This window comes from Carettochelys insculpta, chromosome 19, assembly GCF_033958435.1.
Source record: "Carettochelys insculpta isolate YL-2023 chromosome 19, ASM3395843v1, whole genome shotgun sequence".
Classification (NCBI taxonomy): domain Eukaryota; kingdom Metazoa; phylum Chordata; order Testudines; family Carettochelyidae; genus Carettochelys; species Carettochelys insculpta.
This window is the reverse complement of record NC_134155.1, coordinates 26,153,134-26,174,460: the sequence shown is the minus strand read 5'-3', so window position 1 is coordinate 26,174,460 and position 21,327 is coordinate 26,153,134. Positions and strand designations below refer to the sequence as shown.

The window sequence follows — 21,327 nt, the reverse complement described above, 5'->3', positions numbered from 1 at the left end:
TGTTGTTAGAAAGCCTTTGGTAATTGCTGACTTATATCTCCCCTGCTGCACATTAAGCCAGGGCTGCTAATGGCCACCCTCTTCTCGAACAGCCCTTGACTCAGCTGCAGATTATTGTCAGACCCCCCTTGGGTTGTCTCCTCTCCGGAGTAAATGCTCCCTATTTTCTAGCCTTTCCTCATAGGCCAGGGTTGTCTAAACCTTTGATCCCATTTGTTGCTCTCCTCTGGATTCTCTCAGTTTATTCACATCTTTCGTAAAGTGGGGCCTCCCAACTGGTGGCTGTGCTCCAGCTGGGGCAGCAGCCACGTGGAACAGAGTCTGTGAGATAATCACTCTGGTGGCTGTGCCGGGAGACAGTCAGACTGTCAGAATCCAACGCTCATTATGAAGTGAGTGGGGGTGAGCCACACAGCCTGGTTCCTGAGTCCCCTCGTTAGGCAGGAAGGATAGCCCTGCACGTAAGCACATCAAGGAGCCAGGTTCCCTGGATTCCAGTCACTTCCCCCATCTTTGAGCAAGTCACAGATGTCTTCGGTGCCTCAGTTGGTTCCTCTGCCCAAGGAGGTGAGTGCTGCTGGCCTCACGGGAGTGAGGAGGTTTATTCGTGCCTGTGGAGTGCTTGGAAGACTCTAGAGGAATACAGAGAATCCTTCTGTGCCTTCGTGCCCACCCAACCCTGCTACTGAGTTGTACACATCCTTGGAGCTGAGGCGCTAGGTGCTGGGGTGGGCAGGAGTGATACGTACTCATTGCATGGAGGTAATTTGGAGAAGCTGTTTGGTGATGGAGGGGACGTGACTTGCCCTTCTCGTGAGCGCGTTCCTTTGTGAACGTCTCTTGCTCTGTTGAGTGGCGAGAAAGGAGAGCGATGTTCAGCTGCCAGGCCGCTGACACTGGCCAGAAACCTCCAGGAGAAGTCGGCCGTGGACGTGCTCCAACACAGTGCCACGCTAGCCCCTACATTTCTGCCAGCGGCAGTGAATTCAGGCAAGCGGGCGGGTAATGGCTGAGCAGCCTCTTTGAGGGCTGAAGGCTTCCAGGGCTGAGGCGGGCTGCCTGCTACAGCGGGACCTTAGGGCTCAGCCTGAGAAGGGTGAACTGTTGTATCGCGGCCTCTGATGAACTGGCCAGGGCAGCCAGATCCTGCAAGTGTGGGGATGTGGGCGCTTGGCTGTGTCTGTGTAGATGAACCCTGGAGCAGTGCCACTGCTCTTCCATGCCTGGCCTGGAGCTCTGGGCTCCCAGCTCACCTGCCACAGCTCCTGTCTCCCTGCTGCTTGGAAGGAGCTGGGGACACACCTGTCTGCCCCGGTGTCGGAAGTCCCCAGTCCAGCTCCTGCCCCTGTGACAGAGGCCTAGTGTGGTGCTGAGGGCAAGTGGGCGGTGCCTGCAGGACGGGGGAGTGGCCTGCTCAGGGGCTGGGTGGAAGCCTTAGCACACCCGGGTTCACTTCTGTCCCTCTCAGGCTGGCGGAGGGTCCCAGATAAGGGAGCTCCCAGCCTGCTCTGCAATGTGACCCCTCTGGTCGCCTTCCTGGGTAGTGGGGTAGGTGCTCCAGGGTGGGATGCTCAGCCCGCAGGGGAGGGAGGGCAGTACATGGCTGATGAGACCCAGCTGGCAGCGCCCTGCCTGGCCAGTGGGGCAGGTGCTCAGCCTGGTGCTGCTCGGCCCAGGCCCAGGCCCAGGCCAGCAGGTGCCGGGGTGGGGAGATCTCCAAGCCCTGGGAAGAGGTGAGGTTCTGGAGCCTGCTGGAGTGAGCTGCCCGTGTGGCCAGGCAGAAGCCCTGCTGCTGAGCCCCTCTGGCAGTGTCCTCCTTTGCAGGAGGGCTGCGGCTACAGCTGCAGCCTGGGGCCTTTGGCTGGCAGGGGGGAGGGGGACAATGTGGAGGGAAGTGTGAGCGCACCAAGGCCCTGCTGGGAGGGAGCAGAGATCCAGCCCCACTGTTCAGGGCTCCCCTAACAGGTGCAGCTCGAGCCCTGTCCTGGAACTGGGGCCAGATTCACTCAGGCTCCCTTTGTTCTCTTCTTCCTTCCTCTAGAAACCAAGGAGGAGCTCGAAGAGTTAATGTCCGACATCAAAAAGACAGCGAACAAAGTGCGCTCCAAGTTAAAGAGTGAGTATTAGTTGCATGGCCCCCGGGAACAGGCCCGGCTGCTGCTACGCTGTTCCTCAGCCGCCTGAAGGGGCCCTGTGTCCCCGCCGGACTCCACTGCCCGCTCCCATTGGCCCTGCCGCAGCTGTGCCCAGGACCTCCCATGGAGCAGCTGAGCCTGCAGCCTCCCTTAGCTCTGCTGCTGCTCCTGGTGTCGCTGCTCGCTGGCTTCTGGAGCCTGCCTGCGAGGCGTGTGTGTTACGCTCCGGGGAGGTCTGTTCCACGCCCTCTCCACGCTGCACAGCTCTGCAGTTTGACAGCCCAGCAGCCCTCACTTCAGTCTCCTGCAGACCAGCAGAAGAGGGGGCGAGACCAGCCCATGGTGCAGTGTCTGAATTTTCCTCTCTGCATAACGCAGGCTCAGAGCTCGGCCTAGCCAGTGTGCCCAGAGCGGGCTTGGCGGCTGAGAGCTAGTCATATAGCAAGGCCTCTTGCACCCTCTCACACAGTGTCACTGTAACCCGGTTCCCAGGTGTCCAGACCAGTGACTCCTGCTGACGCTGACCCATTTCTCCGAGCTGTGGTCAGGGCTGCGTGCGGTCGGCGGTTCCGCAGGTCACTCGGGCCCCCACGTGTGCCCCAGAATCCCCACTTCCACTTTTTACCAGAACCGGAGTCCAGCCCTGGTGTTGTGAAGACAACCTCAAACGTGTCACCTGAGCGTGTCTGCAGAGAGCCCAGAGCAGTGGCTCTGGAGGAGGTGAACTCCTTCCACTATCTCCCTCAGCCCTGGGCTCTGGGAGCATGTGTTCAGGAACCTGGCACGTTTCCAGGACTACAGAAGAGCTATTCCAGCTGGGCCGGGAACATCAGGGAGTGTGTGGGCCCCTGTTGTCATTGCCGCTGACTGGAGCGAGTTACCTGCTCATCTTTCTCCTCTGACCATGGCTGCTGCAAGCCCAAGGGAGGGGGGTCACCTGCAGCTCTTGGCTGCGTCTACACGTGCACGCTACTTCGAAGTAGCGGCGCCAACTTCGAAATAGCGCCCGTCACGGCTACACGTGTTGGGCGCTATTTTGAAGTTGAAATCGACGTTAGGCGGCGAGACATCGAAGCCGCTAACCCCATGAGGGGATGGGAATAGCGCCCTACTTCGACGTTCAATGTCGAAGTAGGGACCGTGTAGTCATTGCGCGTCCCGCAAGTTTGAAATAGTGGGGTCCTCCATGGCGGCCATCAGCTGAGGCGTTGAGAGACGCTCTCTCTCCAGCCCCTGCGGGGCTCTATGGTCACCGTGGGCAGCAGCCCTTAGCCCAGGGCTTCTGGCTGCTTCTGCGGCAGCTGGGGATCCATGCTGCATGCACAGGGTCTGCAACCAGTTGTCGGCTCTGTGGATCTTGTGTTGTTTAGTGCAACTGTGTCTGGGAGGGTCCCTTTAAGGGAGCGGCTTGCTGTTGAGTCCGCCCTGTGACCCTGTCTGCAGCTGTGCCTGGCACCCTTATTTCGATGTGTGCTACTTTGGCGTGTAGACGTTCCCTCGCAGCGCCTATTTTGATGTGGTGCCGCGCAACGTCAAAGTTGAACGTCGACGAAGTTGTACGTCGACGTTGCCAGCCCTGGAGGACGTGTAGACGTTATTCATCGAAATAGACTATTTCGATGTCGCTACATCGAAATAAGCTACTTCGATGTAGCGTGCATGTGTAGACGTAGCCCTTGTCATCTTCTTTGGCAGCAGAGCAGAGACTTGGTAATGGGCCTGTGAGGGACACACCTGCCACAGGGGCCTTTCCCGGCCCTGGAAGCAGCTTTCTGAGGGCAGAGGGGGACCCGCTGCTTTATGGCTTGAGGCCTTCTGGAAATCTTCAGGTGGAGCTGGCACTTGGGCACTGAGGGAGAAGGGGGACAGGCTGGCGTATGGGGGCAGAGAGGCTCTGCTCTCTGGTGTGCAATGGCAGACACAAGGTTGCCTGAACAGAAGTTCCACCTTGTCCTGGGTTCACCTGACCGCTGCAGGAATCACTTGGTTCCCATCAACTGCCCAGGTGGCATCACCTCCAGTGTCCAGACGGGTCTCAGAATCTCCCCTCCCGCGTCCGTCAGGCTGGGGGAAGGTGCCTTGTGACAAGACCTGGGCTCCAGGGGCCCCATCAGTGAGGGCAAAGAGTAGACATAAAGGCCGGGAAGGGCGAGTCATTTCCTTCCTGTGCTCCATTTTGGTGGCATCTTCCTGCCTCAGGCAGCACAGAAGGGAGTGGGTGAGCCTGACTGGCGCCTCTCATTGCCAGCACAGTCCGTCTTTGCAAGCGCCTGGGAGGGCGGAGCAGGGGACCGCTGGGGCAGTCTGATCGGAGAGAGGGCATCTGAGCCAGAGAGCATGGAACCCCCAGGAGTCCGTCAGCTGTCTTCAGCCAGGGCTGCGCTGCCTCCCCAGCCACGAGCCAGGTGACCGGTGTGTGGAGACTGCAGCCCACCCACCCTTAGCTGCAGTGGCTATAGGGCCTTGCATACGGCACTGGGCTCGCTTTGGCCAGCCAGCGCAGTGCTCGAGAGCAGACTGCTTGTCCTTTGGGGTGGGGGCAGCCATCTTGCCCCACTGACTGGGAGAATTGGCTGCTTCTGTAGGGTTAGGAGGGTAGTTGCAGTAGTTCCTGCCAGAGGCAGTGTCTCTCTCTCTAGAGCAGGAGAGATGCGTGATTCCACAGGAGGGACGCGCTGCGGCCGGCCTGTCGAATGCCCTTCCCAGGCTCCCCCAGTGACCTCTGTAACGAGCACGTTCTGGTCTGGCAGTGAACCAAGCCCATCCCATTTCCCGTCGGAGTGCAGAATCCCCGTTCCCGTCCTTCCCCTCTGCAGCAGGAGGGGCGTTCCTCCCCTCTCGGCTAGGCAGTGCTAGACCCAGCTGTGATGGAGTGGGGGGGGTGCATGTGTGAGTCAGGCTGGATGTCCGAGGCAAGCAGCAGCTCCCAGTGGCTAAGGATGACCCTGGGGCTACAACTGGCAGATAACACCTCTGCCTAAACAAAGAGCAGGGAGGAGCTGAGCTGGGTTTTGAATCGGGGGCGGCAGTTGGAGGCGAGGAAAAGGGAGAGCTGGAAGGCAGCCAGCCTGAGGAGGGGGAAAGCTACACCCCAGAGGGGCACCCCTCGGGGTCTTCCCCCCAGGACAGGTTGGAAGGACTGTCTCTGGCGGCTATGCTGTTGCTTCTGTGAGAAACTGGACATCTGTTGCCTAATAAACCTGCTGTTGTGCCTGCTGAGTGAGAGTCTCTCCTGCCAGAGGGCGGGGTGCAGTGCAGGGGGACCCCTGAACCCCATCACACTGGTGTCAGAAGTGGGATGCACTGCACCCACGGATGAGCTCCCAGCAGTGGCTGACTGAGCACCAGAGAAGGAAGGAGTCTCACAAGAGTCAGAGGGAGAACAGAGCCATTCCTGCAGCTGCTGCTGGTGAGTGGATACCCCGGGAGATAGCGGGGAGATGGATTATACCCGACTCCTGAAGGCAGAGCTAGCGGGGCTGTGCAGAGAGAGGGGCCTGACCGTGGGGAAGGCGACCAAGGCCCAGCTGATTGCACAGCTGGAAGAGAATGACCGATCCGGGGGGGCAGAGCCTGTCCCGGCAGAAAGTGGCCGGTCAGCCTCGGGAAGCATTTCGGATTCTCCGACAGGAGCGGGGGCTCGACGCCGTCAGACAGACGCGGTGCCCGCCAGGTCGCGCTCAGCTAGCGGTGGTCCATCGCGGGCAGAGTCCCCCACCGCAGAGCTGCAACGGCTGGAACTCGAGGTGAAATTAAAGGAACTGGAGCACCAGGAACGGGAAAGAGAGCGTGAGCGACAGGAACGAGAAAGAGAGCATGAGCGACAGGAACGAGAAAGAGAGCGTGAGCGCCAGGAACGGGAAAGAGAGCGTGAGCACGAGCGCCAGGAACGAGAAAGAGAGCGTGAGCACGAGCGCCAGCTACAAGAGACAGAGCGGGAGGAGAAAGAACGAGAACGGAAGGAGAGAGAGCGAGAGCGGGAGCATGAGCGAACCATGGCAGAGGCGAGACGCCAAGAGGCCCCAGCTGTGGTAAGCGGGGAGAGGGCCAGACGGCTCGGGGTGGCCAGTCACTTGGAGACGCGTGTGCTGGCCCAGTGTCAGGACCCAGGGGACATGGACGAGTTCCTTACCGCCTTCGAGCGAGCCTGTGAGTTGCATGAGGTTCCCCCAGATGAGTGGCTCCGGCACCTCACCCCCTTGCTGGGCCGGAAGGGCGCAGCGGTGCTCAGCCAGCTGGTGGGGCTGCAGCCTGGGGACTATGAACGGTTCAAACAGGCCCTGCTGCATAAGTTCGGGCTGACTCCGGAGATGTACAAGAAGAAGTTCCAGGAGGCGCAGAAGAGGCCAGAGGAAACCCACGTAGATACAACTGCCCGCCTGAAGCAATACTACCAGAAGTGGGCATTCGGAATGGGAGTCCAGTCCGTAGAGGACCTGATCGAGCTGGCGGTCGTGGAGCGATTCTACGAGATGTGCGCACCTGACCTGAGGGTGTGGCTCGTGGACCGGAAGCCAGGGGACTCACATGATGCAGGGAAACTGGCAGATGACTTCACAAACAGCCGGGCCAGGTTTGAAAGTGAGCCCCACAAAGAGAGGGAGTCTCGGAGAGAGAGGGAGTCCCGGAGGGAGAGGGAGTCCTGGAGAAACCGAGAATCTCAGAGAGACCGGTCCCTAACTGTACGACAGAGGGGACCACCTCTTGGGCAAGCCCAGGAAAGAGGGGCCAGCCACCAACCCCCCAGAAAGCCAAACAGAGCCCGGACAGAGCAGCCGGCCCGAGGGACACAACAAGACCCAGGCTGTTACCGCTGTGGGCGAAAGGGGCATAGAGCAGCCCAGTGCCCCAGGCTCCCAGACAGGTTGAGCAGGCCGGGGGGTCATGGAGTCAACTGGGTGGGGTCCCAGAAGTCAGAGGGGCTGGCGGCCAAGGCGGGTGGTGCTGACAATGGGCACTCGGCTTGGGCCAAATCCGCCCCACAGACCAGCTCCTCAGGGGGACCAAATGCTCAGAGGCCAGTTTACAGAGTGGGGGCGGCAATGCCTCTGTGGAGCAAGTGTCTCAAACACCTCGAGGTAGACGGGAAAAAGGTCACGGGGTTCTGGGACACAGGCGCTGACGTGACGCTGGCCCGACCCGGGGTGGTGGCACCGGGCTGCATGATACCCGATTCCCACCTGACAATAACATGAATTGATGGGACCCCTTTCAAGGTGCCCATGGCGAGGGTGCACCTGAAATGGGGGAAGAAGGAAGGCCCCAAGGAAGTGGGCGTGCACAGCCATTTGCCAGCAGATGTACTGATGGGGGCTGACCTGGAGAACTGGCAAGGTGAACGCCCTCGTGCCCTGGTCCTGACCCGTAGCCAAAGAAAACGAGGGGTGCGCTCCCCAGATTCAGGGGTACAGGCCCAGCCAAAGCCACAGGGGCCAAACCTGAGAGAAAGGGGGCCCCCAAAAACCAGATCTCACAGGCCAGGGATGCTGGAGCCAGGCAGGGATGGGGAAGTAGCATCCGCTCCTGCCCGAGCGGAAGAATTCCAGGCAGAGCAGCAGAGAGACCCCTCCTTGCAGAAGCTGAGGGAACTGGCCAGTCTCAGCCCAGCTCCACAGCTGGGGGAGGGCTGCAGGGAGAGATTCCTGTGGGAAAAGGGATTCCTGTACCGGGAATGGGCTCCCAGACGCAAAGCGGAGCCATGGAAGGTCCAGAGGCAACTGGTGGTTCCCCAAAAGTACCGGCGCAGGCTGCTGTACCTAGCCCATGATGTCCCGCTCACAGGACACCAGGGGATCCACCGCACCAGGAGAAGGTTGTTACAGAACTTTTTCTGGCCAGGGATCTTTGCAGCTGTCCGTCTGTATTGCCTGTCCTGCGATCCCTGCCAGAGGGTGGGGAAGAGCCGGGACAAGGGGAAAGCTGCCTTGAGGCCACTGCCCATCATAGAGGAGCCTTTCCAGAAAGTGGCTATAGACATAGTGGGCCCCTTCAGCAAGGCAACGCGTTCGGGGAAGAAATATATTTTGGTAGTGGTAGATTTTGCCACGCGATACCCAGAAGCTGTGGCCTTGACCTCTGTCGACGCTGACACCGTGGCTGATGCACTGCTGTCCATTTTCAGCAGAGTGGGGTTCCCCAAGGAGGTCCTCACAGATCAGGGGTCCAACTTCATGTCGGCCCTACTGCAAAGCTTGTGGGACAAGTGTGGGGTCCGGCACACCTGGGCCACAGCCTACCACCCGCAGACCAATGGGCTGGTGGAGAGGTTCAATGGGACTCTGAAGCAGATGCTGAGAACCTTCATGAATCAATACCCCCATGACTGGGACAAGTACTTACCCCACCTGCTGTTTGCATACAGGGAGGTGCCCCAGGAATCCACGGGGTTCTCCCCGTTTGAGCTGCTGTATGGAAGGAGGGTACGGGGACCCTTGGACTTGCTCAGAGAAGAGTGGGAGGGGACGGCCTCTCCTGAAGGGGAGTCAGTGGTACAGTATGTACTGACCTTCCGGGAAAAACTCACCGAACTCATGGGCCTGGCCAGGGAGAACCTCTCCATGGCCCAAAGGAAGCAAAAGGTCTGGTACCGTAACGCCAGGGCCCGAGCCTATGCCACCGGGGATCAAGTGATGGTCCTTATACCTGTGCGGCGGAACAAGCTGCAAGCGGCCTGGGATGGGCCCTTCAAGGTCGTCAAACAGCTAAATGACGTGAATTATGTGGTGGAACTGTCGAACCGGGCCCACAGCCACCGGGTCTATCATGTGAACATGATGAATCCTTACTGGGACAGGCAGAACTTGGTGCTGGCCGTGTGCAGACACTGGGAGGGGCAGGAGGATGATCCCTTGGTGGATTTACTCACAAGGACTGGAGCCGGCTCCTTGCTGGAGTCTATTCCCCTCTCAGACCAGCTGACCCCTGCCCAGCAGACGGAGATCAAGGAGGTGCTGCATTTGCATCAACAGCTGTTCTCGGACAGACCCGGACGCACTGACCTGGCTGTCCACCGAATAGAGACAGGCACCCACGCCCCTATCAAGTGTGTGCCATTCAGAGCCACAGGGAGGACGGCTCAGGACATAGAGCAGGAGGTTGAAGACATGCTGGCTCTGGGGGTGATCCAACCCTCGTCCAGCCCCTGGGCCTCTCCCGTGGTGTTAGTCCCTAAAAAAGATGGGTCTGTTCGGTTTTGTGTGGACTATCGCAAGCTTAACGCCATCACTGTCTCGGACGCCTACCCCATGCCCAGGCCTGATGACCTTTTAGACAAGCTGGGGGGAGCCCGTTACCTCACCACCATAGACCTCACCAAGGGGTACTGGCAAGTGCCATTAGACCAAGATGCCCGGCTGAAGTCGGCTTTCATCACTCCTGTGGGGCTCTACGAGTTCTTGGTCCTGCCCTTTGGCCTCAAGGGGGCACCCGCTACCTTCCAGCGTCTGGTGAACCAGCTACTGAAAGGGATGGAGAGCTTTGCCCTGGCTTACATGGACGACATTTGCATCTTCAGCCAGAGGTGGGAGGACCATGTGTCCCAGGTCAAGCAGGTGCTGGACCGACTCCAGAAGGCCGGTCTGACTATCAAGGCAGGGAAGTGCAAGGTGGGAATGGCTGAGGTGACCTACCTGGGCCACAAGGTGGGCAGCGGCTGCTTAAAGCCAGAGCCAGCTAAAGTGGAGGCTGTCAGAGATTGGCCAACACCCCAGACTAAGAAGCAGGTCCAGGCCTTCATTGGGATGGCGGGGTACTACCGGAGGTTTGTGCCCCACTTTAGCTCCATCGCAGCCCCCCTCACGGAGCTGTGTAAAAAGGGAAAGCCTGACAAGGTGGTCTGGACCGAGCAGTGCCAAGAGGCCCTCTGCGCGCTGAAGGAGGCTCTGGTCAGGGCCCCAGTGCTGGCAAATCCAGACTTCAACAAGCCCTTCCTGGTGTTCACCGATGCCTCGGACGTGGGGCTGGGGGCGGTGCTAATGCAGGTGACTGACAAAGGGGAGAAACACCCCATCGTGTACCTGAGTAAGAAGCTGCTGCCCCGGGAGCAGAACTACGCAGCCATAGAGAAGGAATGTCTGGCCATGGTGTGGGCGCTGGGGAAGCTGCAGCCGTACCTGTTTGGACGGCGTTTCACCATGTACACCGATCACTCACCCCTGACCTGGCTGCATCACATGAAAGGGGCCAACGCCAAGCTCCTGCGGTGGAGTCTGCTCCTGCAGGACTACGACATGGAGGTGGTCCACGTCAAGGGGAACAACAACACCATAGCCGATGCCCTGTCATTGCCAGCACAGTCCGTCTTTGCAAGCGCCTGGGAGGGCGGAGCAGGGGACCGCTGGGGCAGTCTGATCGGAGAGAGGGCATCTGAGCCAGAGAGCATGGAACCCCCAGGAGTCCGTCAGCTGTCTTCAGCCAGGGCTGCGCTGCCTCCCCAGCCACGAGCCAGGTGACCGGTGTGTGGAGACTGCAGCCCACCCACCCTTAGCTGCAGTGGCTATAGGGCCTTGCATACGGCACTGGGCTCGCTTTGGCCAGCCAGCGCAGTGCTCGAGAGCAGACTGCTTGTCCTTTGGGGTGGGGGCAGCCATCTTGCCCCACTGACTGGGAGAATTGGCTGCTTCTGTAGGGTTAGGAGGGTAGTTGCAGTAGTTCCTGCCAGAGGCAGTGTCTCTCTCTCTAGAGCAGGAGAGATGCGTGATTCCACAGGAGGGACGCGCTGCGGCCGGCCTGTCGAATGCCCTTCCCAGGCTCCCCCAGTGACCTCTGTAACGAGCACGTTCTGGTCTGGCAGTGAACCAAGCCCATCCCATTTCCCGTCGGAGTGCAGAATCCCCGTTCCCGTCCTTCCCCTCTGCAGCAGGAGGGGCGTTCCTCCCCTCTCGGCTAGGCAGTGCTAGACCCAGCTGTGATGGAGTGCGGGGGGTGCATGTGTGAGTCAGGCTGGATGTCCGAGGCAAGCAGCAGCTCCCAGTGGCTAAGGATGACCCTGGGGCTACAACTGGCAGATAACACCTCTGCCTAAACAAAGAGCAGGGAGGAGCTGAGCTGGGTTTTGAATCGGGGGCGGCAGTTGGAGGCGAGGAAAAGGGAGAGCTGGAAGGCAGCCAGCCTGAGGAGGGGGAAAGCTACACCCCAGAGGGGCACCCCTCGGGGTCTTCCCCCCAGGACAGGTTGGAAGGACTGTCTCTGGCGGCTATGCTGTTGCTTCTGTGAGAAACTGGACATCTGTTGCCTAATAAACCTGCTGTTGTGCCTGCTGAGTGAGAGTCTCTCCTGCCAGCGGGCGCGGTGCAGTGCAGAGGGACCCCTGAACCCCATCACACTCCAGCCTGGCTCTCTGGCCTGAGGGGGACTGAGTCAGCTGTTCCTCCGGTGCAGGGAGGAATGTGCTCGGGGTCAGGCGCAGCCCAGTCTCACTTGGCTGCAGTGCCGGGCGGAGTTAAACAGCAAATCTCCAAAGGCTGAGGGCTGGTGAATAATGAAGATGACAAGACACATGGCGGCCTGGGCCCTCGGTCAGCTGCGCACAAGCAACCGCTGCAGCTGGATGTGTGTGTACGCCTCCAGCTACGCAGCACGGCGGTCGTGCCCACGGGGGAGGGGCTCCCTAGTGCAGCAGGGGGCTTGTGGTGCAACATCGGTAGCACACGAGCTGCCAGAGCGACGCCGGGCCCAGAGGGCCAATGCGCCCCGGGTGGTATGAAAGGGGAAGTCGTGTTGCACCAGAGAGGCGGTTTTACCTCTGTGTTTGGCACTGGCATGGCCGGTGCTTGGCTGCTGTGTCCAGTGCTGGTGCCCACAATTCAAGGGGGTGACAAAGTCGAGAGGGTTGAGAGAAGACCCACAAGAACAATTAAAGGGTTAGAAAACCTGCCGCTATTGGGAGACTTCAGGAACACAGTCTGTGCAGCTCAGTGAAGAGACGGTGGCTTGGCCACCGAGGGCTTGTCAGTCTAGCTGAGCACAGAACTCCATGACCCCAGTGGTCTCTTCTGGCCTTGACCTTGGGCTATTCTGGGCATTTCCTAGCAGAGCCCAAGTTCATGCCTACTGGGTCACAGCCCAGTGCATGGCTCCTGTGGAAGGGGACTGCATTTACTTGGGGTTCAAACCTCCATTCTTCTATTGGGATGTCTGCCCCGAATGTCACAGGACCCCCCGGGAAGAAAATCTAAGGGAAAAAGCAGTTTGAGAAGGTTTGGCAATTTCTCAAAGATAGGCACAACACCAAATGATTCCAGTCAGAGGCCACTATGGGTCCATGCAGAGCTCTGTAACTGCCCAAAAATCAAAAAAGGAATGACACAGGTGGACACAGGGACTGTTTCCTAAGGATGAATGCAAAAGAGTAGCGCATGGGTGCTGGAACAAGGTCAGAAGGGCTAAGGGTCAAGGGACAAAATGAGTTACCACCAACGGACTTAACAGACCATGGCTACGTCTACACGTGAAGCCAACATCGAAGTAGCTTATTTCGATGTAGCAACATCGAAATAGGCTATTTCGATGAATAACGTCTACATGTCCTCCAGGGCTGGCAACGTCGATGTTCAACTTCGGCGTTGCGCGGCACCACATCGAAATAGGCGCTGCGAGGGTACGTCTACACGCCAAAGTAGCACACATCGAAATAAGGGTGCCAGACACAGCTGCAGACAGGGTCACAGGGCGGACTCAACAGCAAGCCGCTCCCTTAAAGGGCCCCTCCCAGACACAGTTGCACTAAACAACACAAGATACACAGAGCCGACAACTGGTTGCAGACCCTGTGCCTGCAGGATGGATCCCCAGCTGCCGCAGAAGCAGCCAGAAGCCCTGGGCTAAGGGCTGCTGCCCACGGTGACCATAGAGCCCCGCAGGGGCTGGAGAGAGAGCATCTCTCAACCCCCCAGCTGATGGCCGCCATGGAGGACCCGGCAATTTCGACGTTGCGGGACGCGGATCGTCTACACGGTCCCTACTTCGATGTTGAACGTCGAAGTAGGGCGCTATTCCGATCCCCTCATGAGGTTAGCGACTTCGACGTCTCGCCGCCTAACGTCGAAGTTAACTTCGAAGTAGCGCCCGGCGCGTGTAGACACAGCTCATGAGAACAGGGTCCTTAAACACATTCGGAGCAAAAGAAACGTAAAGTATTGGCCAACTGCTTAGTCAGGCAGGAGCCCTAAAAACCGAAGAGATTAAGTGAGCAGGAAATGCCTGTTCTGCTTCAGTCTCCACTAAGAAGGTTCATTGTGACCAACTGCTTCATACAGTTAACAACAGAACTGAGGGAAGTGCACCCAGGCCAGGGAGAGAACAGCTTACGGATTATGTAGCTACACTGCATGTATGCGTGTTGGCAGGGCCTGGCAGAATTCATTCTGGGGTATGTCAGCAGCTAGCTGAAGCGATCTGAGAACCGTTACCTTCGGTGAGGGATGAGGCATGTTCCTTCCACGTGAGGTGTGTGGTCTCACCACATGGAGTTCTTCCCTCAGCAGTACCGGTAGGGGAGCAGCTCTGGTGACTCTATGGGGTGGTATAAGGGACGCTGTGTGCCCCCTACCCCTTCAGTCCCTGCTTGCCCCCAGTAACAGTGCTCGGCACTGCTGTGGCTTTGGCTCATTTTGCTGCAGCGCAGTTCTGGGTTTTGTCAATGGCTTCCCTTAGTGGTTTGGCTTAGTTGTAGTTTGCAGATTGTCGTCCTGGGGGCACCTAGCCTAGGGCTGGGGCGTGCCCTGATCTGGAAGCTTCAAGCCTTGTGGTAAGTGCTGGTTAGTGACCCATGTGGTAGCTGCCTGTGGTGTCTCAGCAGGGGCACGGTAGTGATAAGTACCAAATAGTTTAAGCCCCAGACTAAAAAAGAAGACGACGTTTGGCTGAGGCCTCGCCCAGTAGAGTCAGCACTGACCCGAGTTCGGCCTTGGCTGCCGCTGGTGGCACAGAACTGGAACGGTCCTGAACAATGGCCTGTGAATTCCAGTTGGGAAGCCAGTCACAAGCTGTTGCTTTGGGGCAGAGCGCCCCAGCTGGGCAAGAGGGTGAAGCCGTCAGCTCAGGGCTGTTCTCCTCAGCCCCCTGAAGGCAAGAGCAGCTGGGGTGGGAGGGCCAAGGCTTGTGGTTGGAGCTTCCCCCAGTGCTGCCATTCCCTGCCTGAGAGCCCGTCCAACCAGCACTCCCCGGTGCGAAGCCTCGGCCTCAGCACACTGAGGACAGGACCTCAGGCCACAAGACCGATGAAAGGGTTAGAAAACCTGCCGCTGTCGGGGTACTGTGGGAGCACAGTCTGTGCAGCTCAATGAAGAGACAGTGGTTTGGCCACTGAGGACTTGTCACTGTGGTGCAGCCCCGCTGAGGTCCCCTCCAGCAAGAGCACAGAGATGAGCGTCGGTGTCTCCGGTGCCTCGAATCCCCTCCTGGGGCCGTTCCAGAGAAGAGCGTCAGCGGCAGGTTTCTCGTTGGCACCGGCCCCTCTCACGGCAGCCCTGTGGCTGCGCCGTTTGTCAGACAGGCGGTCTCGCTCGTGCTCAGAGTCCCGCTACAGGCTGCAATGCCAAGCAGCTGATGGGAGGCGCAGATCGCCGGGTGCCCTTCACCGATCCCTTTCCCCATCGCTCGCGAGGGCCTGGGGCTGAGGGTCTCCGTGTTCCGAGGGTTCCTTGTAGGTCCGCAGAGCTTATCGCCGTTGCTGATCACCCAGCAGTGCACGTGTGAGGAAGGCACAAAACAGGGGTCTCTGTCCCTGGTCAGGCACAGACGCCAGCTGGACCCAGATTTCAGCCCTACACCCCTAGCCTGGCTACAGGGGGCCATCGGTGCCTCTGGAACTCGTGGGTTCTCCCACCAGCCCAGGCTGCCTGGTTGGTTTCGAAGGGTGTCCCGGCCTACAGATGCAAGCTGCAGAGGAGGAGACTGGTGTTCTCTGTAAGCTGAGTACTGGGGCGGCTGCCCAGGAGGGATTCAAATGCTGCCCAGCTGATTCGCAGAGCGCCCGTGGCCTCAGGCACATAAAACTTGGTGTTTTTATCAGTGGTGCACAGAACGAAATGTGTTCCATGAAGCGCTTAGCGCAGCGGTTCCCAGACTTTTCCACATCACGCCCCTCTTTCGATCTCTGAGAAACCTCGCGCCCCCCACCTCTTCTTTGCTGTCACCCAGCCCCTGCAACAGAACTTCAATTGTAGTTTTAATTAACACACAAACGTGATATGGAAATGTTATTGAAAATCACAAATCAGCACAAATAGTTTTTCTTGGCCCCTTGAGGGTACCTGGTGCAGCCCCAGTTGGCCAACTGCCTGAGCCCTGTGCCAGCCACCCGAGCTGCCTGTGCCAGCTGCCTGCCTGCCTGAGCCCTGTGCTGCCAGAGCTGCCCATCCCAGCGGACTGAGCCCAGCCAGCCGCCTGCCAGCCACCCACCCAGCCGCCTGCCAGCCGCAGCCACCCCAGCCACCTGCCTGAGCCCCATGCTGCCAGGGCCAGCCCCCTGAGCTTGGCCAGCCGCCCAATTCCCCCCCGCCTGAGCCCCTCCCGTCCCCCAAAGACAGATACCATCAGCTCCCTGCTCTCACCCCATCCCCTTCCCCAAGCCAGGCACCCGTGTGATGGGGGTCTGGGGTCCCCCAAGCTCTGCACCCTGTCCGCAGGCAGGAGAGTCTCTCACTTAGCAGGAGAACAGCGGGTTTATTAGCCGACAGGACACAGCATCGTACAGAGGAGTCAGTGCAGCAGGCAGAGACAGCCAGTCCAATCCATGTTGGGGAGAGGAGGCCCCGAGGGGCCCCCAGAGCTGGGGCCTTGCCCCCTCCTTTGTCTCTCTCTCCCAGCCCAGACTAACTGCTTCCAACTCCCAGTTCCAATTCAAACCCCTCAGGCTCCACCTCCTCCTTTGTCTGCAGTACAAAGGTGTTACCTGGTCGTCAGGGTTACCCTCAGCAGGAGCCCCACACCCTCTGTGAGCCCCACACACACACACAGTTATCCCCCACTCCATCACACCCCCTGGCTCCCATCTAACCCCATCCTCCTCCCTCTCCCCTCCTGCAACCCACACTTGCTCACCTTTGCAGAGGCAGCCAGCTCCACATGGGCCTTTGCCAGCTGCCTGCTTCTTGTAGTGTCTGCGCAGGGTCACGTACATAAAACGGCAGAGCTGAGAGCTGGAAGCAAAGGCCGGCTCTTTTTTGGGGTGGGGGAATGATGCCGGGGTTGGGTTGCCTTGCGCCCCCCCTGGAATTCCTTCACGCCCCCAGTTTGGGAATCCGTGTCTTAGACCCTGGTTTCCCAAACTGGGCGCATGCCCCCCAGGGGTGTGTGCAGACATTCCGGGGGGGGGGCGCAAGGCGACCCAGTCCCCCCATCAATTGCCTCACCTGAAGGAAGTGCTGGCCCTTGCTTCTGGCTCTCAGCCCCTGCCGTTTCACAGGGGTGACCCGGCACAGCCACTCTAAAAAGCAGGCGGTCAGCAAAGACCCACATGGAGCTAGCTGCCTCCTGCAAAGGTGAGTGAGTGTGGGTTGTGGTGGGAGGAGGAGGATGGGGTTAGATGGAGGCTGGGGGTGCCTAGCTTGGGTGAGGGCGATGGGGATGGGGAAAGAATGGGGGGCTGGTGGTGCCTGGCTTTGTGGGGTGGGAGGGGCTCAGGGAGACAGCGGACAGCGGGCTTGTGGGACTCACAGTGCTTGGGTAGCTGGCCCCGGCATCACGGGGTTCAGGTGGCTCGGGCTGGCAGCTGGCCCTGGCAGAACGGGGCTCAGGTGGCTCAGGCTGCTGGGTAGGTGGGCAGCTGGCCCCAGTAGCGTGGAGCTCGGTCTGCTTGGGCTGGCAGGCAGGTGGCTGGCCCCAGCAACGTGAGGTTTGGGTGGCTGGCCTGGCAGTGGGGCTTGGGCAGGTGGGTGGCTGGCCCTGGCAGCGTGGGGCTCAGGTGGGCAGCTCAGGCCACTGGCCCATGGCTGGGGCAGGCGGCTAGTGGGTAGGCAGCTGGTCCCAGCAGTGCGGGGCTCAGGCAGCTGGCAGGTGCGCAGGTGGCTGGCCTGGGCAGCTGGCAGGAGGGTGCGTGATTGGCCCTGGTGGCGCGGGGCTCAGGCAGATCAGTCGGCTGGCATGGGGCTCAGGCAGTCGGCCAGCTGGGGCTGCACCAGGCACTTTCAAGGGGCCAAGAAAAACTATTTGTGCTTATTTTTAATTTTAAATAGCATTTTTCTATCCAGTTTTTGTGTTTATTTTAAATTATGAATTGAAGTTTTTGCTACGGGGGGTTGGATGATGGTAAAGAAGAGGTGGAGGGGAAGTGAGGGTTTCTCAGAAATCAAAAGGGGGTGTGATGCCAAAAAGTTTGGGGACTGCTGTCTTAGAGGGAGTGTTGGAGGAGACCCCACCCCCACGCCCATTCCCCAGGACCCCTAGCAGGCCAGTCAGCGGCACCCCAGTGCAGGGAGTGGAACCTGCAGCAGCATCTTCATCCTCGTTTTCCCTGGATGAGACCATCGCGAGCCCCCCTGTACCGAAGGACGATGCTCAGGAACTCCTCAGGAGGTGGCCTCTAACCTGGGACTTCAGGCAGAGTTCAAGGAGCTGGTGGCTGTGCCTAATACCTCTGTGCCTGATGGGGTTGCCCTCCTGCTACTCAAAGGGGTCCTGAAGATCGCTAATGCCCTCTGGCGGGGCTGAGCACAACACTTATACATACACCCAGCCTGCAATTCCCTTGCAGTGAAAGAAGTCGACCAAAGGACCGCGGGGCAACCAGTGGTGACGCCGAAGAACAAAGACAGAAAAGGACAACATTTGTTTCAGGGGAAGATGTCTTTGCTGGCCGGTCTCCAGTTTTGGGTGGCAAACCCCCAGGCTCTTCTTGGCTGCTGTGAACCTGGGGCTGGCGCATGCCTCCAGCACAGTATGGCTTGTGGCCATCTCTGCTTCTCATGACCTGGTCCCAGGCCGATGATCTTCTTCCAGGACAGGACAGTGAGATTCCTATGGGGCCTCAAGCAACATTTTGCTCTGCAGTGGGACCTCAACCTGGACCTCCAGCACTGGTGCATGAGGTGAGCGTATACACCCAACGAGTACCACGTCTTGCAGAGCATGAGTTACAGCACAGACGACTGTCTTGTCCATGGGAAGTGGTGGAGGGCGGTTGTGGTCCCAGGCCGTGTCTACACGTGCACGCTACTTCGAAGTAGCGGCACTAACTTCGAAATAGCGCCCGTCACGGCTACAAGTGTTGGGCGCTATTTCGATGTTAACATCGACATTAGGCGGCGAGACGTCGAAGCCGCTAACCCCATGAGGGGATGGGAGTAGCACCCTACTTCAACATTCAACGTCGAAGTAGGGACCATGTAGCCAATCCGCGTCCCGCAAGTTTGAAATAGCAGGGTCCGCCGTGGCGGCCATCAGCTGAGGGGTTGAGAGACGCTCTCTTTCCAGCCCCTGCGGGGCTCTATGGTCACCGTGTGCAGCAGCCCCTAGCCTAGGGCTTCTGGCTGCTGCTGCTGCAGCTGGGGATCCATGCTGCATGCACAGGGTCTGCAACCAGTTGTCGGCTCTGCGTGTCTTGTGTTGTTTAGTGCAACTGTGTCTGGGAGGGTCCCTTTAAGGGAGAGGCTGGCTGTTGAGTCCGCCCTGTGACCCTGTCTGCAGCTGTGCCTGGCACCCTTATTTCGATGTGTGCTACTTTGGCGTGTAGACGTTCCCTCGCAGCGCCTATTTCGATGTGGTGCTGCGCAATGTCGATGTTGAACATTGACGTTGCCAGCCCTGGAGAACGTGTAGACGTTATTCATCGAAATAGCGTATTTTGATGTTGCCACATCAAAATAGGCTACTTCGATGTAGGCTTCACGTGTAGACGTAGCCCCAGAGAGCTAGAGGAGAGCAGGCGCAGTACCTGTGCACTTACAGACCTGTCAGCCTAACTTTGCTCCATGGAAAGGTACTGTAACAAACAATCAGTTTGTAACCACCAAGAGGATTATTGTCAGGATGCCAAGCAGGGCAGTCAGGGCCAAGGGTCAGAAGAAGGGCGACCCTGAGGCTGTGTGTAGCAAGGAAGTTGGTAGTTAGGTCCAAGCTGGGGTTAATACCAAGGGCCATAGTCCGAATCAGGTGGCGAAGCCCAGAGCGAGGGCAGGCAGGGCCGAGACAGACACAGAAGAGATGGAATTACCCCGGGACAACCCTGAGTGCGGGTCGTGAGAACTACAGTGCAAGCTTCTTACAGGTGCTGTGGAGCAGCAATCCAGCATTTCCAGCTGCCTGGAGCTCTGGGACCCAGGGTCCTGGAGCCGTAGTGCCCTGCAATGAGCCAGTGTGGGTTAGCTAAGGGTGAGTCATGCCAGGTCACCCTGATGTGCTGCTTTGGCAGAGTGACTAGCCTGTTGGCCAGGGGAGGCAGGAGATTTGGTAGATCTGGGCCCCTGACAGTCCCAGATGACATTCTCTCAAGCAAATCAGCAGACCGTGATCCAGCTGCATCACTGTGGGGTGGGTGCAAAATTGGCGACACCTGGAACCTCAACAGCAGTTCTGAATGCTTTGCTGTCAGGCTGGAGGGGTGTGCGGTGGGGACCTGCAGAGGTCTGTCCTGGGCCCAGTACTGGGCAGTATATTCATTGCCAGCGTGGCCAATGGAAGGACAGCACGCTCAGCCAGGGCTTGCAGCTCCATTGGCACAGACACCGCTGCGTGGGGCACAGAATCCCTACTCTGTTTTACATTCTGGGCTCTTTGCTCAGTGCCTCACAAGAGTGATGTATCTGCAGCCGTTAAAATTAGTAACTCATCCTGTTGTCTGAAAAGGAGGAGCCAGCTGGAGGTGGTGGTTTGCAGGAAGGCTCTTTCAGCCCAGGATAAAATGGGCCAGTATCTCAGCACGAGGAGTGCAGCGGGATCCAGATTCACTCTAACCCCCACGTACTCTGGGCTTGCACAGCAATCTTTTACTCTCTTCCCGCCAGGCTAAAATAAGCCACATTCTTCTGTCTCCGGCCAGGTATTGAACAGAGCATTGAACAAGAGGAAGGGCTGAACAGATCGTCTGCTGACCTGAGGATAAGGAAAACACAGGTGAGTGTCTGTCTGGGAGCGGGAGGTTGAGATGAGCTTTGCGCACAACTGGTGCCCCAGCCGGTGGGAGAGGACAAAAGCTGCAGCCATTCTGCCCCGAGCCCTGGAAAGCCATCTCATGCTGCTCTGCAGGCGTGGTGCCTAGTGGGGCAGTGTGCTAGGTGTGTCAGCAAGCGCGTGTGCAGGGGGTGTGTGCTCCCGTCTCACGTGGCTAAAGCTCCAGTGTGACTCCCGTGATCTGTGTATGTAAAGTGGCAAAGGGGCGTGTGCATCCGGTTCCTCACATGCGTGTGCTCAGTGTGAGTCACTCAGGTGTCTGGGATGCTGAGCACCCCCCATTTGGAAATGTTTATTGAAACAAGAACTAACCCCTAGTACGTGCACTGTGGGGACAGAAAGGTCCCTTCTGTCGTGTCCCAAAACCGAGTTCCTCACTGCGCTCTACAGAACATGGAAGGATGCTCGGCAGGGTCCTCAGAGACGTCAAAACTCAGTGGCGCTGTTGGGAAGTTTATGCCCCCAGTGTGACCAACCTAAAAGTGATTACCATATAAATGTCTGGATTGCGCACTGCAAGTCTGTAACCTGCTCCTGGAAGTCCACAGCCCTCATGGGGCGCTGTCTGTCCTGCTTCAGGCACCGACCTGGCTGGCAGCCAGGGAAATAGCAGCATTTGAACTGCTCAAACAGTTCTATCTCCCACTGCAACCGAGTTGCTGGCGCCATTTCTCAATTAGCTGGTTTCTTAGTCCAGAGGATGATGATTGTCCTTCTGCCCTTGAAATCTATGAGGCATAATGTCCCGTAAAGCCTGAACAGTCATGGGCAGCGTGCACACATCGCTGCACCCAGGCCCAGGCAGGGAAGAAGTGACCATCCCTGGTCATGTTTTCCGATGCAACTTGGCCATTGAGGAGCCCAAGTCTCATGAGACTACTTTGTACTAAAAGCTTTGCAGAGCTGCTTATAGCTCAGCCCAATGTCAGTGACCTGGCCAGGTGGTAGCCAAGCACATGTATCTGAAGGGCGCAGAAAGCAAGAGGCAGCAGAATTGCACTGGGATGGTGCAGCAGGGTTGGACTTAGGCGTAATGGGATGAAACTGAGCCAAAGCGAACGGATCAGGGAGAGGGATTTTATGA

At 58.6% G+C, this 21,327-nt stretch overlaps 1 protein-coding gene across 2 annotated transcripts in view; it reads left to right on the top strand.

The window, feature by feature from the left end:
* Positions 1–21,327, top strand: part of STX1A (syntaxin 1A) — a 248,055-nt gene that overhangs the window by 187,175 nt on the left and 39,553 nt on the right. For both annotated transcript variants that reach the window (XR_012648198.1, XM_075014093.1), the window contains exons 4-5: positions 2,042–2,116; positions 20,113–20,186. Coding sequence is in view for 1 of the 2 variants with exons in the window: in XM_075014093.1 (XP_074870194.1) it covers positions 2,042–2,116; positions 20,113–20,186 (149 nt within the window). In the remaining variant the exon portion in view is untranslated. The remainder of the gene's footprint in view (positions 1–2,041; positions 2,117–20,112; positions 20,187–21,327) is intronic.